The sequence below is a fragment of the Lactuca serriola genome, chromosome 1 (genome assembly GCF_051521515.1).
Source record: "Lactuca serriola cultivar US96UC23 chromosome 1, Lser_US96UC23_V15, whole genome shotgun sequence".
Lineage (NCBI taxonomy): Eukaryota > Viridiplantae > Streptophyta > Magnoliopsida > Asterales > Asteraceae > Lactuca > Lactuca serriola.
In genome coordinates this window covers 35338482-35354358 of record NC_136408.1, presented here as the reverse complement: position 1 = coordinate 35354358, position 15877 = coordinate 35338482, and the positions used below count along the sequence as shown (strand labels likewise).

Genomic DNA, 15877 nt, shown 5'->3' with positions numbered 1-15877 from the left:
GGGTAAAAGTTTTGTTATGAAAGTCTTTGAGTATTAATATGATATTTTTATGATTAGGCGAGGTAGAGTCGTCGTTGGATTTTGGGAGATAGTGAGTACGCGAGATCTTAGACTTTCCACGAGGTGAGTCTTCTCACTATACGTACCTTGAGTGGTATTCTGAGTTGACCAGAGGATCGTATGTGCTATGTATGAGATTATGTGTTATATTTGAGATTTTATGCTATGTGTTATTTGTATGCTGTATGACTATATAGACCGGACCGGAGGGTCCAACGAGCTGCGGGGCTGGAGGGTCCCGCTGAGACATCTTGACCGGAGGGTCGGGTGAGCCTTGAGAGGCGTACTTGTGGTATGTGGTATATTGGGGAACTCACTAAGCATTATGCTTACAGTTGTTGTGTTTGATGTCTCAGGTACCAGCGAGGACCGTGGGAAGGCGACGGCTTGACTCGTACACACTCACACCAATGGAGTTCACTTTTGAGAGATCTTGGGAATTTCTTTTGAAAACACTGTTGTTTCAGATTTGAAATTATGATGTGATATACATTTTTGTGGTTTTTAAAAATTAAAAATTTAATTGGAAATTTTACGTTGTTACAATTTTGTTGAGAGGAAGTGGTCCGAGCGACAATTACGAGAGAACGATCTGTTAGAGTAGATTTTAACCAAAGGAGCACTAAGCGGTCCTTCTTTTTCCATATCTGAAAATCGAGATTTGGTTCAATTTTGGCCTCACCTTCGTCGAGAGTGACAGTAATTGTCTCCGAATGGGGATTAGGGTTGAGAATAAATTGCTCAATATCAAAGGTCTCGAGAGTAGAAACAATTATGGTTCTCCATAAGGGGTAATTTTCGCATTCAAGTTTGATACTCAGTGAAGGAATATGGAAATGAATCGGTAAGGAATTGGCAGCAATTCTGAGCAAGAAAGGATGGTTCACCATGAAGAAGAACGACAAGTGGAATTAATAAATTTGAAATTTTTGGTCGATGTGCTATGATACCATGTAGAGGAGTAGAATCTATTGTATCAAATTCATTGAGTAATACATGGATACAAGATTTTCTTATATAAGCACAACAGAATCCTGCTTAACAGATCCAACTAGTTGACTAAGAATAAGTCTAACATCTACATGTGACACACGTGTGTTATCAGTGACACGTGTATAATCAGTTACAGTATTATCAACACTTGAATATTTATTAGGAGAATATTGATTGAGCAGGTGCATTTCATGGCTACATTTACATTTCCGATCAAATGATTTATCGTATAATGGATTACAGACAAATCTACAAATGAGTGCAATCACAAGGGCTATGATTTTTGAGTTTACTTGGCTTTAAGATCGAATCATGGCATAAGGTGCAACATCAATATGTACAAGATCATGTAGCTTTTGCAGACACATCACCATAATATACTTTGAGGTAAATATGCTGATAAAGATACCTTTCATACACATTTATATCCTTTTGCATAAAGTTATTGACAGCTAACCATAGTAAGCATAACATAGACCATGTTTTGACAAGGCTACCCCTTCGAAACACTCTTTATGTACGTTATGGCCTAAGAACATTGCAAGAGATGACGTAGGATTTTTTGTAAATAAGTAAAAGGAAAAAGACTCAGGAGGATAACCAACTATTGAGTCTGTTTTCATTTGGTCAATTTTTTGTACCTAATATACCATCGAACTTGTTGTTTGTATTCAACATAACCATTTGATCGACTATCATAGGCGATAACCGGTCAAAAGGGTTATGGTGAATACAAATAACAAGTTCGATGGTATATTAGGTACAAAAAAGGAAATAGACTAAATAAAAACAAACCCAACAGTTAGCTACCCTGCAATAAGATAGTTACCTCCACAGAGTCATTTTCCCATGAAAAAAATAATCTTAGAATACTTTTTTTGCGTAACATGGGTGGTTTTTTTTAGATAGATCATGGGAAAAATGACTTAGGAGGGTAACTACCTCTTATCCGTGTTCACATATTGACAACTTTTTCTTTTTTGTACGTAATAAAGCAATTAACTTGTTTTAACTGTTTAAATTACACCAATATTACCGGCTAATACCTGTTTTAACCGGTAACTCAAAGGGAAAATGACTTAGGAGGGTAACTACCTCTTATCTGTGTTCACATATTAGCAACTTCTTATTTTTTGTATATAAGAAAACAACTAACTTGTTTTAACTGTGTAACATCCCAAAAATCATGACCAAAAATTTCGTTTTTAATTTAATACTAAAACCATAATTGTCAAACCATTAATTTAATACTCCGGCATCGGGTCCCACCCGGCATCAGGCCTCGCCTGACATCGAGCCCCGCTCTGTATACAAATCTGTCTCTCTTAGGCCCCGCCTGTCTCCGGGCCTCGCCCGATAAACACATACAATCATATAACATGCTAACACATAAATAAACATACTCTACTGTATCCCTGTCCTAAGAAACATACTATGCTAATAATGAGATACATAATTTCATCTGTACTCAGCTAGTTCCAGCCAGGGCTTCAACAGTGCAAGGTGAGTCTCATCACTGTGTGAATGGATCTAAGGCCACAATGCTAGCCCATGTAGTCTATGAGTAGGAAGACCCGGGGGTTAGCCCTAGGCATTGTATGCTAGTATGTTATTCCATACCAAAGTCCGATGTCGGGCGGGTGCTCGAGGAATGTTTGCATGTTAGATTATACTTGTTGTCTGTGTGATACTTGTATGTGCCTGGTAGGGAGGTGAGTGTAGGCGAAGTCCCGTATCTCATCACTAGCTGAGTACATACGATGTTCCGTATCTCATTATTAGCATAGTATGTTTCTTAGGACAGGGATACAGTAGAGTATGTTTCTTTATGTGTTAACATGTTATATGATTGTATGTGTTTAGTGGGCGGGGCCCGAAGACCGGGGCTTAAGAGAGATAAATATGTATACCGAGTGGGGCTCGATGCCAGACGGGGCCCGATGCCGGAGTATTAAATTAATGATTTGATAATTATGGTTTTAGTATTAAATTACAAACGAAATTTTTGGTCATGATTTATAGGATGTTACACAGTTAAAACAAGTTAGTTACTTTCTTATGTACAAAAAATAAGAAGTTGTCAATATGTGAACACATATAAGAGGTACTTACCCTCCTAAGTCATTTTCCCTTTGAGTTACAGATTAAAATAGGTATTAGCCGGTAATATTTATATAATTTAAACAGTTAAAACAAGTTAGTTGCTTTATTATGTACAAAAAAAAAAAAATTTACAATATGTAAACACGAATAAGAGACAGTTACTTTCCAAAATCATTTTTCGATATATATAAGTAAAAAGGTTTTTATATTATTGGACCTGCATTCAAAAATACAATTCGACAATCTAAAGTCTTATAAAATATGGATGGATAGATATTTTTTCCTGAAACATCGGGGCTTAAACCCTAAAAAACGAGCGGCTCCCATTGGCAAAAACCCTTTCATTTTACAGAGGTGAAATAAAACCCATTGCCACTGACTGACGTAGAGATTCTCGTCTCCAATGGCATTGTATCTTCTCTACGAATCTGCGTCTGGATACGGACTGTTTTTGGCCCACGGTATTGATGAAATTGGGCAAAACACAGAGGCTGTTCGTAACTCAGTAGTCGATCTTAATCGATTTGGAAAGGTCGTAAGGATTGCCGCTTTTAATCCTTTTGAATCAGCCCTTGATGCTCTCAACCAGTGCAATGCCGTCTCTGAAGGTACCTGCATATATGCACCGATATTCGTTATTCGAAATGATTTTGTTCGGTTAACATGTGGAGGCTGATGAAATTTCTGTGCGATTCTTCATTTAATTGAAAGTTGCAAGTTTCTCGTGTTTCTTCCATTTTCACAGAGATATAACAACACCTTCATTGAGATTTGAGTGTCACTTCTTTATGTAGTTTTTTTCTTTGTTTTTGTTTAGGCCAAATGACAGAAGAACTGAGAAACTTCTTGGAGCTCAGCCTTCCTAAAGTCAAAGAAGGTAAGAAACCAAAGTTCAGCTTAGGAGTAGCCGACCCAAAAATCGGGTCTCACATACATGAAGAAACCAAGATCCCCTGCCAAAGCAACGAGTTTGTTCTCGAGCTCATTAGAGGCATCCGTTTGCATTTTGATAGATTCATCGAGAATCTCAAGGTTTGCTTGTTATCAAATCACATAGTTTTCTGTTGTCCAAATTAACTATGCTTTCTTCAAATACATATGATATGATCACAAAGACTGATGCTTTTCTCAAACTTACACAGCCTGGTGACTTGGAGAAAGCACAACTTGGTCTGGGCCATAGTTACAGCAGGGCAAAAGTCAAGTTCAATGTTAACCGTGTTGACAATATGGTTATTCAAGCAATTTTCCTTCTAGACACTCTTGATAAAGATGTCAATTCGTTTTCCATGAGAGTCAGGTTTGCTCACACTCCAATCCAATCTTTTTTGTTGTCTAGCCCTTATAAGTTAGAATATTGTTGTAATTGCTATTTGTTTTTATGCAGAGAATGGTACTCATGGCATTTTCCTGAGCTAGTCAAGATAGTGAATGACAACTATCTGTATGCTAAACTTGCAAAATTTATAGAGGACAAATCAGAGTTATCAGAAGATAAATTATCAGGTCTAGTAGATATACTCGGTGATGAAGATAAAGCAAAGGAAGTGGTTGAAGCTGCCAAAGCATCAATGGGTATATGATCATGTCATGTTTATAATAGTTATGTGAGAAAAGAATAGGATTCAAATTCATGATATTGATGTTTATTTTCAGGTCAGGATTTGTCACCGGTTGACTTGATCAATGTGAAGATGTTTGCTCAGAGGGTAATGGAGCTTGCTGAGTATAGAAAGAAGCTATATGATTACCTTGTTGCTAAAATGGGTGATATAGCACCTAATTTGGCTGCATTAATTGGTGAAGTTGTTGGAGCTCGTTTGATATCTCATGCTGGTAGCCTCACAAATCTCGCCAAGTGTCCTTCATCTACCCTTCAAATCCTTGGTGCCGAAAAAGCCCTTTTCAGGTCTTTTTATTTATTTATTTAACACTTCCATTATTTACTTATAAAAAAACTAAGTCTAAAATCTAAACCAAGTTTTGAATGTTTCAGGGCTTTGAAAACTAAAGGGAACACTCCAAAATACGGGCTTATTTTTCATTCATCTTTTATTGGGCGTGCATCTGCTAAAAACAAGGGTCGAATGGCTCGATATCTAGCAAACAAGTGTTCTATTGCTTCTCGAATCGATTGTTTTTCAGGTGTGTTTAGGATTCTTTTAGAATTTTTTTTTTGCTTTGTTTATATGTGTTTGTGGCTCATGATTTTGTTTTCTTGATGTCAATAGAGAAAAGTAGTACGTCATTTGGTGATAAACTTCGTGAACAAGTTGAGGAGCGGCTTGATTTTTATGATAAGGGTGTTGCTCCTCGTAAAAATATTGATGTCATGAAAGCTGCTATGGAAAATGATTCAAATCAAGGTTAGTGTGAAAAATACTTGTTAATATATTTGAATTTGATTAGTGGGTTTATATGGATAAAAAACGGGAAAAGGAAATGGTTGGGGTTTATGCCATTATTATTATAATGAATTTCCATTTTGTTTGATGTATTTGTTTTCAGATACAGAAATGGAGGTGGAAAATATTTCATCAAAGAAAAGCAAGAAAAAGAAATCTAAAGATAATGAGGCTAGTGACGATGGTGATAAAGAAAATACGGCTGCAAATGGAGAATCTAAATCTGAAAAGAAGAAAAAGAAGCGATCACTTGAAGAAAGATTAGAGTCCAATGAGAATGGCAAAGAAAACGGTGAAGAAACTGAAAAGAAGAAAAAGAAAAAGAAGAGCAAAGTCGTTGAGGTGGTTGATGCTCCTCCTGCTGTTAGTGAAGGCAAGAAGAAGAAGAAGAAATCATCTGTAGAGTGAAGAACAAGCTAGGTGACTTCACATCGAATTTTGTTGCAACTTTCAAACTTATATTTGTGAGATTTTTGGGTTTGTGGTGAATCTTTGGTATGCTATCAACTTTTTGTAAACATATACGATAGACTTGATCTCTTAACAACAATTTATATGCTAACTAATGAATATTTGGTTGGCTTTGTCAAGTAAACTACAAAAATAATGACTTAACATGACTATTTTGAAGCAAGGTTTTCATCATTAACAATCTATGGAACTTTAAAACCAAATGTTACACTAGTGCAAAACCAAACTACCGTTTATGCATGTAACATAAGATCAGGAATTGAAAAAAGTAGACTTCTAGGTTTTTTTTAAGCCATAAACCAGTTATTAATTAGGTAGCCCTAAATGTCAACAGCAATCTTGGCATCAAGAGCAGTGAAGTCTTCAAAGAAAGCCTTCAAATGGTGATAAGAATGGTTGACGTCATCAACTGCACACATCTCTCTAATGCTGTGCATCGACAATTGTGGGGCCCCAATGTCAACTGTACGAATCCCCGTCCCACTTGCTAAAATGGGTCCAATGGTTGACCCGCATGGCATGTCATTTCTAACAACAAAATCCTGTATTACATTTTCACACATACAACTTTACTTCATTAACTCACATCAATACAAAATCAAAAGCCCAAAAATACATAACAAGCACTTGTACTCTCACCATTTTATTGATACAAATGCATAAAGAATTACGAACCTGAACAGGAAGGTTTTTGTTGGCTGCTATTTCCCGGAATATAAATGCAGTAACAGCATTAGTTGCATATCGTTGGTTTGCATTGTGTTTAATCACAAGCCCTCCATGCAACTTAGGTTGATGATTCTCTTCATGCTTGTCCTGAACACTCGCATAAATCAAAATTTCTTAGGGACCATATCCGTAATTTCCACCATACCACAGGGACGACTTTTGTAATTTACTCTCAAAGAAACACTAACCATATAATTTGGATGCAAGGCATGCGCCATGTCTGCAGAAACCAGGAAACTTTTCTGGATCGCCTTTTCTAGCAACTGCACAAAATTTAACGCAAACAATGTATCAAAAATCAACCTAACAAAGTTTCAAAAACATTGTACAGATAAAAAGGAAACCCATTCAGTACTTCTGTCTAGCTGTACATATTAAGTGCTTAACCCATTAAGTGAAAAAGGAACAATACATACCTGTGAATCTGAGGAAAAGAAGGTTGTAATGCGGGATAGAGCATCAAACATGACTGGAGATCCAGCTCCTTGTGCTGAGCTGGATCCAACCTCTTCATGATCAAATAATGCCACCATTCTTACACCAGATTCATCTTCAATGCTTTTCTCTGACACTGTGGCATCTATTAACGCCTGAAAATCAATCCAATACCCAAATTAGAAACCCATTAAGCCATTCTGTGTCAAAAAGAAACATCCCCTATGAGTCTTACCTTCAAAGAGCAGAAAGACATACAGAGATTGTCAAGCCTTCCAGAGAATACAAACTCCTTCATTGCACCAGCAACTATACTTGGTTGAGTGTCACATGCTTGCAACTCAAAATCACAAATCTCATCTGGTTTACACCCTGCCTTATCTGCAAGAATCTACCAAAACAAAAACCAACAATCACTACACTACATATATATAAAAGATTGATACAAATTTAAATAAATAAATACCTGCAGAAGAAGAGAATGATGCTTCTGGATACTGGAACTGTTTAGACTTTCATTAGGCTTCCCATCAGGGCCATTTTCAGCAGCTGTTTTATTGAGTTCAGCCTGACAAAAGTTCCAAAATTTAGTGGTAAAAAGGTGAAATTTTAATGTTGTATTTAAATAGAGTAATAAGATATCATTACCTTAGCTGCAGTTGCTAACACAGGAGCAAGATGAGATTGTGCATTCACTTTAAATCCATCATTAACGCCTCGATCCAAGTGAATTGCTAGTGTTGGAATTCGCATTATAGGCTCTTCAATTCTAACAAGTTTGTGTGAGTAAGATGCAGAATCGCCTTTTCCTTCTTTGATAATCATTCTTCCAGCAATAGTTAAGTCACGATCAAACCATGTATGCCATAAGCCGCCTCCATATGTCTGAACGCCAACTTCCAAATAACCACCTTTTGATACCTAATTAAGATATATCACATAATATCAGTTCAATCCCCATAGAAGATCCATAACTTATGTAAAAATCAAAGAAAGGTTACCTTTGAAACAGGCTTCAATTTAAGACAAGGACTATCAGTATGAGCACCAACTATGTGGAACCCATTTCCAGCAATGTATCTAAACAACAAGATGAACATTAACAACCATCACAGTGTCAGCATATATGAAAAAAAAAAAAAATCAACACATACTTCTTTCCAATGGCAAACGCAACAATAGTGGAGTAATTTCTTGTGAAGAAATACTTCTTTCCAGGTTGTAAATTCCAATCCCCTTTTTCAAAAATTTGCTCATATCCCGCAACTTTCAGTCGCCTCTTCGCTTCGTCTACAGATCAACAGTTCTCAATATAAAAGATCGAATTAGTTTCACTACATCTCGAGCGATAACGATTTACTTCGAAATAAAGAAAATCATCAATAAATAAGGGTTTTTTGGGGGGTTACAATTGGTTATCTTTTCTTTTCCATTTTTTTTCTCGTTGATGAAACAAGAAATAGAGAGAGGAAGTTACCGACGGCGTGGAAGGCTGTCGGAGAAGCGTTTAAGAAGTCGATGAGATCGGAGACGACTGAGCTTTCTGCCTTTGCCATTGATTTGATCGCAGGGTCTTCTTGGGAGCCTCGGTTTGGATGAAGTGTAACCTTTGCAATTTGCAGAACTGACAAAACACTCGGACCTCAGTTTTCTACTTTTCTTTCACTCGACCGATAAATTTTGGTTTCGATCTCGGGCCGTAAAATGTAAATTTGGGTGTTTGGCTTAAAAATCCTTTATCTAAAAGAAAAAAAAAAATGTTTCGCAAACTAGTAACTTTTGGAGTTTTAATACAAGGAAAAACAACTTTTTAGAAAAGTCAGGATTTCCTGACTTTTTTGTAACTTTTTGGAAAATAACTTTTGAGCTTTTAAAAGCTAAGCCAAAACACACCCTAAAACTAGGGTGTGTACATAAAATTTATATGCATCATTAAAGGTTTTTTGCTATAAAACTATAAAAGTCACATAATTTGACACCTAGTTTCTAATTTAGCCCAACATTTGTTTTTATGATTTATTATTATTATTATTATTTTTTGAAACGTGAGATCCTAAACTGCACTTAAATTCATCTATTTTCACGATAGGACTTGAACTCTCAACATCAAAGAGGGAGGACTGGATACCATTGGGGCTAGAAGTGTAGTAACGCCTAATTAAATGCTCCTTAGCCGGTTAACAATAGGTAAAACCTTGTTGTCGGTCACCAAAGACACTTGAGTGTCTTTGTCTTCCCGATGAACAAACGAACATTTTGAACTAAATATGGATATGCAACACAATGAGAGCTAAAGGTAAGGGCTTTGAAGCATTTCTATGTAAAACCCCCTTCTCGTATGCAAGAAGATAATGGTTGAAGTTCAAGTCTTTACAATGACATCAACATCACGAAAATGTCGATTATAAGGTTATATATTTTAACTTTCAATTATAATAGCAATATACTTTTAATAGATGAATAGATAATAGTAACAAAGTATATTTTAGATTTTATATCATAAGTCATAACAACCTTGTTTTTTTGTTTTTTTGTATTTTTTTTTGGGGTTGGGGGGGGGGGGGGGGGTTGTTAGACTAGCATAAATTCACTTTAGAAAATGCTTTTTTGTAAGGATTGTAGGTACCACCCATAGTTGACCAAATGCCCCAGGTACTAGTCTTGTACAAAATACAACTTATGGGGGGTTTTATGTATACATACATATAAAGGTGGAACCGTTGAAGAAAAGTTGTAAATGCTCCACCCAATCATATTCCATAGTTGGTAGTCCTCCTCCCCCGACCAAAGGCCAAAGGGTGTTGAGTTATTCTGCCACTAGTCGACGGCGACGGTAAGGGTTTACGATTCTCCGTTCATTCTATATTGAACACTCCATGTGCTTTTATTCATCTTCCTTTGTTCATTCTGTGTATCCGATTTTCAATTGCTGTGGAAATTAGGGCAAGCTATAATTAACTTTATTGCTATTTTACTTCTATTAATACCTTCACATACTGTTCTATACGATGCATCGATATTTAATTTTTGAGTTGGATTTAAGTTGTAGTTGTTGGTGTATTCGGTTTATGTTGTGTTACTGTGAAAATCAGTGTAGATGAGTAAGATGTCCTAGCTATGTGCTTTTATTTTGACACAATTCTTTTGTTGGTAATGGCTAGATCGTTGGTCCTGATTATAGGAATGGTAGGGTTTTGTGTTTTCTAGGGTTGATGGTGATAATATGCTGTAAGATTGTCTGATTGTGAGGCTGTTGTCTCTTTTAATTTGGAAAATATTTGTTCTCAGAACTGTTGAGTTTGCATGTGCCTTTTTGTGCTATAGGGATGGGTGTCTTATTAAGCTTAAACTGCAATTAAACATGCCATGAATTGTAAGTTCTCCATGAAATTTTATTAAGAATGTTTTTTCACAATTGAAGATGTTAAGATATAAAAAAGGATTAAAGGAATCTAGATGCACTGAATGATCTGATGTATGAAACCTTGAAACTAATACCTGCATTATTTTCTTTCTTGAGGACTCGAATCTTGAATTAGTTATATGTGATCACATATGTAGAAGATTCATCACTGTAGACTGCAGTGTGACTCATAGTAAGAATTGTATATCAAGAGTCCAACATGATACCATTTTCTCTTTTAACAATTATGTTTGCATTTTTAGTCATGGTGATAACAATCATAGCATGAATTCAGAAACTACAATTGTGTTTGCACATATGTTTTGTTTTTTTACCATTATACCCTTTTATGCATCCTATGCTTTTTGGGTCTCTTTTTTACATCTCCTACGTGATATAAGTTCCCTTTTCATGCTGTTATTAATGTTAGTTTCTCATATCTAGTTTTATCACATGGGGTAACACTTGTTATAATTTATTTTAAATCAACCATTGCAGATATTTTTTTTAACCAACAAGATACCATATGGCTGCATTTCGAGCATTCTTAAACAGTCCTGTTGGGCCCAAAACTACTCATTTCTGGGGTCCTGTAGCCAACTGGGGTTTTGTTGCTGCGGTATGCTTTTTTACCTGACATCAGTCACAGTCACAGTCATAGACAGTGTCATACAAAAGCTATTTGTCTTGTCTTTAAGTTGATATACCATAATTTTATAAAAAAAAATATTGTGATTGGTAATGTTGCAGGGGTTGGTGGACATGCAGAAACCTCCAGAGATGATATCTGGCAACATGACTGCAGGTTGGTTGGTTGCTCATTTAAATTTAATTAGATGTGGTTATGAAGGTTAAGATGGTAATTTCACCCTCAACCTTTTTTTTTTGTTGGTGCAGCGATGTGTGTGTACTCTGCATTATTTATGAGGTTTGCATGGATGGTGCAGCCTCGTAACTATCTACTTCTAGCATGTCATGCCTCAAATGAATCGGTTCAATTGTATCAATTTTCACGTTGGGCAAAGAGTCAAGGGTATCATACTTTCCATGCAACACCTTTTTTCTTTTCTTTTGTTAAATAAATAAATGAGAAAATTAGGGCGCACCTTTTTCATATGCAACTTTTGCTTACGACTTTTATTTCTTGTTATGTGTTGAATTTTGAAGGTATTTGCAAAAGAAGGAAGACGAGGCTTCATCAACTTGAGACTCAGCTTTTATCTTCATCCTTTGGACTCTATCTTTGTGTGATAATTTTGGATTTAATACATATAGCTTGTTTCTTTGAAGCTTTCGTGCAATTGTTTAAATCAAAACTAAGCTTTCTTGACATCTGAATCCTTGCTCTTGTTCTTGATCCCCATCAATGGTGATATTGATGAGGATTTGATCATTGTTGTTACTGCTTTTTGTTTTAGACATTTATTTTGTTCTTGGGTGTTTGATTGAATAAAAAGCAATATTTTCTTGATTTATTATCGTTTTTGAAACCCTCCTAACAGAAGGGTTGTATTTTGGCAAATTATTAAAGCTACAGTTATGGAAAATCCACTGAATTGCAACACTGGTCGATAGTATTTACTCTAGGTGGTAGATTTCTAAAAGTACAATGTTTCAACATGATGAAAATTAAAATAAGATGTTATAAGAAAATTGGATTCTTTTGAAATCTTAGTTTAGAATTTGTTTAGTTTAGCCACCAGAAAAATGTTTTTTTTTTTTTTATGAATTAACCATTAGAACTTTGAATTAAGAAAAAAACAACTTTAACTAAAAAAATATTTTTTTGAACTGTTTATTGCAATTCATTACGTGAATAATAACCTGTCATTTTTTTTTTTAAAAAAAAAACTCATATTAAACTGGATTTTTTTTCAATGGTTAAACCAAAGAAATTCAAACTCATATTTGTGTTTATGAGGAGAAATTATTAATTGTTTCAATATATATATATATATATATATATATATATATATATATATATATATATATATATATATAGGTGGGTTTAATTGAGAAAATAAAAAAGGTTGAGAATGGGGGAATCATTCTCAGCCACTCATTTAATCTACGCATAAAAAGACACGGTGGCAAACTTATAAATATGTTAATAACCTTCAATGTCAAATACGTAACTATAGAGAATTCGATAACAGTTCGTTCATCTTCAAAATTTCTCCTCCAACCTTCAACAATCATCCAGATTTCTTCAACTAAACCATCATCAATGTCATCCAGTGTTAATCAATCATCAATATTCGTAGCTGGGAGGTTCGCCGTTCAAGACAAATTCGCAACCCAAATTCATCAATTTCATCGATTTGTTAAAGTTTGGAACTGGAATTTCTTCGTTGTTCATGAAATTGGAATCGGAGTTCTTGACTCGCAGTCACGGTCGACATTGAAGGACTCAGAATCGGTATTCACAGGTTTGCAATCGGATTTTCGGAAATCAAAATCAAAATGAGAAATCAATCAGACATAGGTGTCGCATCTGAAGTCGAAATCGGAAGTATATGATGATTTGGAATTGATAACTTGATGTTTTTAACATTTTTAAAATAGTTAACTTGTATGCACTCCAACTGTTTGATGAAATGCATAAACTAAATTACCACGTTATATTCATATATGAATATGTTTTCTCACTTGAATCAGTATATGATTATTAAAACAAAAAAACGAATATGTAAGTCTGTATCTTATTCATATGTGAATAACATATAAAAATTATATATATTTGTGAAAACACATTGTAATATTCATATGTGAATATAATGTGTAATATTCATAAGTGAATATATCATCTAATATTCATACGTGAATATACTATGTATTATTCACATGTGATATACCATGTAATACTATGTAATATTCAGATATGAAAATATTATCTAATATTCATAAGTGGATATACCATCTAATATTCACAAGTGAATATACTATGTAATATTCACAAGTGAATGAATCGTCTAATATTTAAATATGAATATACTATGTTTAGTATATGCTAAATTAATATATGAATGATACTTAAAATGTAAAAAAAAAATAATCATAGTTTTTATTCATAAGTGAATAACGAATGTACTGTAGAACAAACTTGATTCATTTTTATTCACTTATGAATAACGATAGCTGAAAGTATAAAAAAATAATTTTTTTATTTTATTTTAAAATTATATCAATATTGATGTCTATTTGTAGAGAATAAAAAATCATGAATTTTGGTATATTTACAATAATTTTTCGATAAAAATAGTTTCTTAAAAATTAAAAAAAACGAAAAGACTATGTTTTTGTATATATTAAGATAATGCTTAACATAGTATATGCTAAATTCATATATGAATGATACTTAAAATGTAAAAAAAATTAATCATAGTTTTTATTCATAAGTGAATAACGAATGTACTGTAGAAAAAACTTGATTCATTTTTATTCACTTATGAATAACGATAGCTGAAAACACATGTCTATTCTTTTCCCATTTCCGCTGGTACGATGGAGGCTTTTGCGGCAAAAATAAATGAGTGGCTAAGAACGATTCCCTCATTCTCAACCTTTTTTTTCTCAATTTAACTCTCCCCTATATATATATATATATATATATATATATATATATATATATATATATATATATATATATGTATATATATATATATAAGGTTAGGTTATTTTGTTCTAACTATCTATTGTGTGCATTTAAGATTGATTCTGGACCAATCATTTTAGTTAGTTTAAGAAAGTAATTAATGCATATTACATGTTAAAGATATAATGAGCATTAATTAAACTTTCAGCATTTAATATGCATTAATTATTTTCTTAAAATAACTAAAATGATTGGTTCAGAATCAATCCTACAAACACACAATAGATAATAAAAGCATTTGAACCTAATATATATATATATATATATATATATATATATATATATATATATATATATATATATATATATATATATAGGTGGGTTCAATTGAGAAAATAAAAAAGGTTGAGAATGGGGGAATCCTTCTCAGCTACTCATTTAATCTAAGCATAAAAAGACACGGTGACAAACCTATAAATATGATAACAACCTTCAATCTCAAATACGTATCTGTAGAGAATTAGATTACAGTTCAAACTCATTCATCGTTCATCATCCAAATTTCTTCTCCAACCTTCAACAATCATCCAGATTTCTTCAATTAAACCATCATCAACATCATCCAGTGCTAATCAATCATCGATCTTCGTCAATAACATGTTTATCAACACGATTCAACAGTTAACAAAAAAAATTCATTTTTGGTTCTTTTAATCCGACCTTCAATTCTGCTTGAATACGATCAGATCTTCAACATCTACGATTAATTATACTTCTAGCGTCATTAGATCAACATCATCGATAATCAACAAAAAATCCACTTCATATCATTCATTCAACATCGATTATCAAATAAAACTTCAAAATTAAGGTTAGAAAAAGATCAAATCGTTTTTTTTTTGAAAAATTTCATATAATTCTCTATCAATCTACTAATTTGTAAGATTTAAATAGTCAAAGTATCATATTTTTAACATTTTTAAAAAAGTTAAATTGTATGCACTCTAACTGTTTGATGAAATGCATAAACTAAATTACCACGTTATATTCATATATGAATATGTTTTATCACCTGAATCAGTATATGATTATTAAAACAAAAAAACAAATATACAAGTCTGTATGTTATTCATATGTGAATAAAATATAAAAATTATATATATTTGTGAAAATACCTTGTAATATTCATATGTGAATATACTGTGTAATATTCATAAGTGAATATATCATCTAATATTCATATGTGAATATACTATGTAATATTCACATGTGACATACCATGTAATACTACGTAATATTCAGATATGAAAATATTATCTAATATTCATAAGTGAATATATCATCTAATATTCACAAGTGAATAAACAATGTAATATTCACGAGTGAACGCATCGTCTAATATTTAAATATGAATATATTATGTTTATTATATGCTATATTCTTATATAAATGATACTTAAATTGTAAAAAAAATTAATTATAGTTTTTATTCATAAGTGAATAACGAATGTACTGTAGTAAAACCTGATTCATTTTTATTCACTTATGAATAACGATAACTGAAAATATAAACAAAAAAATTATTTTATCTTAAAACTATATCAATATGGATGTTTATTTGTAGAGAATAAAAAATCATGAATTTTGGTATATTATAAAATCATTTTTCGATAAAAATAGCTT

At 33.2% G+C, this 15877-nt stretch overlaps 3 protein-coding genes across 3 annotated transcripts; 2 read left to right on the top strand and 1 right to left on the bottom strand.

The window, feature by feature from the left end:
• Positions 1-3431: 3431 nt before the first annotated feature.
• Positions 3432-6081, top strand: LOC145082819 (nucleolar protein 56-like). The gene is made up of 8 exons (XM_079023339.1): positions 3432-3764; positions 3974-4188; positions 4299-4456; positions 4544-4731; positions 4813-5065; positions 5153-5301; positions 5388-5522; positions 5665-6081. The coding sequence occupies exons 1-8, from the start codon at positions 3560-3562 to the stop codon at positions 5967-5969; spliced, it is 1608 nt and encodes a 535-aa protein (XP_078879465.1). The 5' UTR covers positions 3432-3559; the 3' UTR covers positions 5970-6081.
• Positions 6082-6184: 103 nt separating this feature from the next.
• On the bottom strand, positions 6185-8837 carry LOC145082835 (Zn-dependent exopeptidases superfamily protein). Its single transcript, XM_079023340.1, has 10 exons — positions 8674-8837; positions 8351-8486; positions 8198-8276; positions 7845-8117; positions 7663-7764; positions 7432-7587; positions 7178-7351; positions 6950-7024; positions 6708-6848; positions 6185-6574 (listed from the first exon to the last, which is right to left on the bottom strand). The coding sequence occupies exons 1-10, from the start codon at positions 8750-8752 to the stop codon at positions 6353-6355; spliced, it is 1437 nt and encodes a 478-aa protein (XP_078879466.1). The 5' UTR covers positions 8753-8837; the 3' UTR covers positions 6185-6352.
• A 1039-nt stretch (positions 8838-9876) lies between these two features.
• LOC145082851 (mitochondrial pyruvate carrier 1) lies at positions 9877-12074 on the top strand. The gene is made up of 5 exons (XM_079023341.1): positions 9877-10029; positions 11098-11218; positions 11350-11404; positions 11497-11632; positions 11767-12074. Exons 2-5 carry the CDS (start codon positions 11126-11128, stop codon positions 11804-11806), a joined length of 324 nt encoding a protein of 107 aa, XP_078879467.1. The 5' UTR covers positions 9877-10029; positions 11098-11125; the 3' UTR covers positions 11807-12074.
• The last annotated feature ends 3803 nt before the right edge of the window (positions 12075-15877 follow it).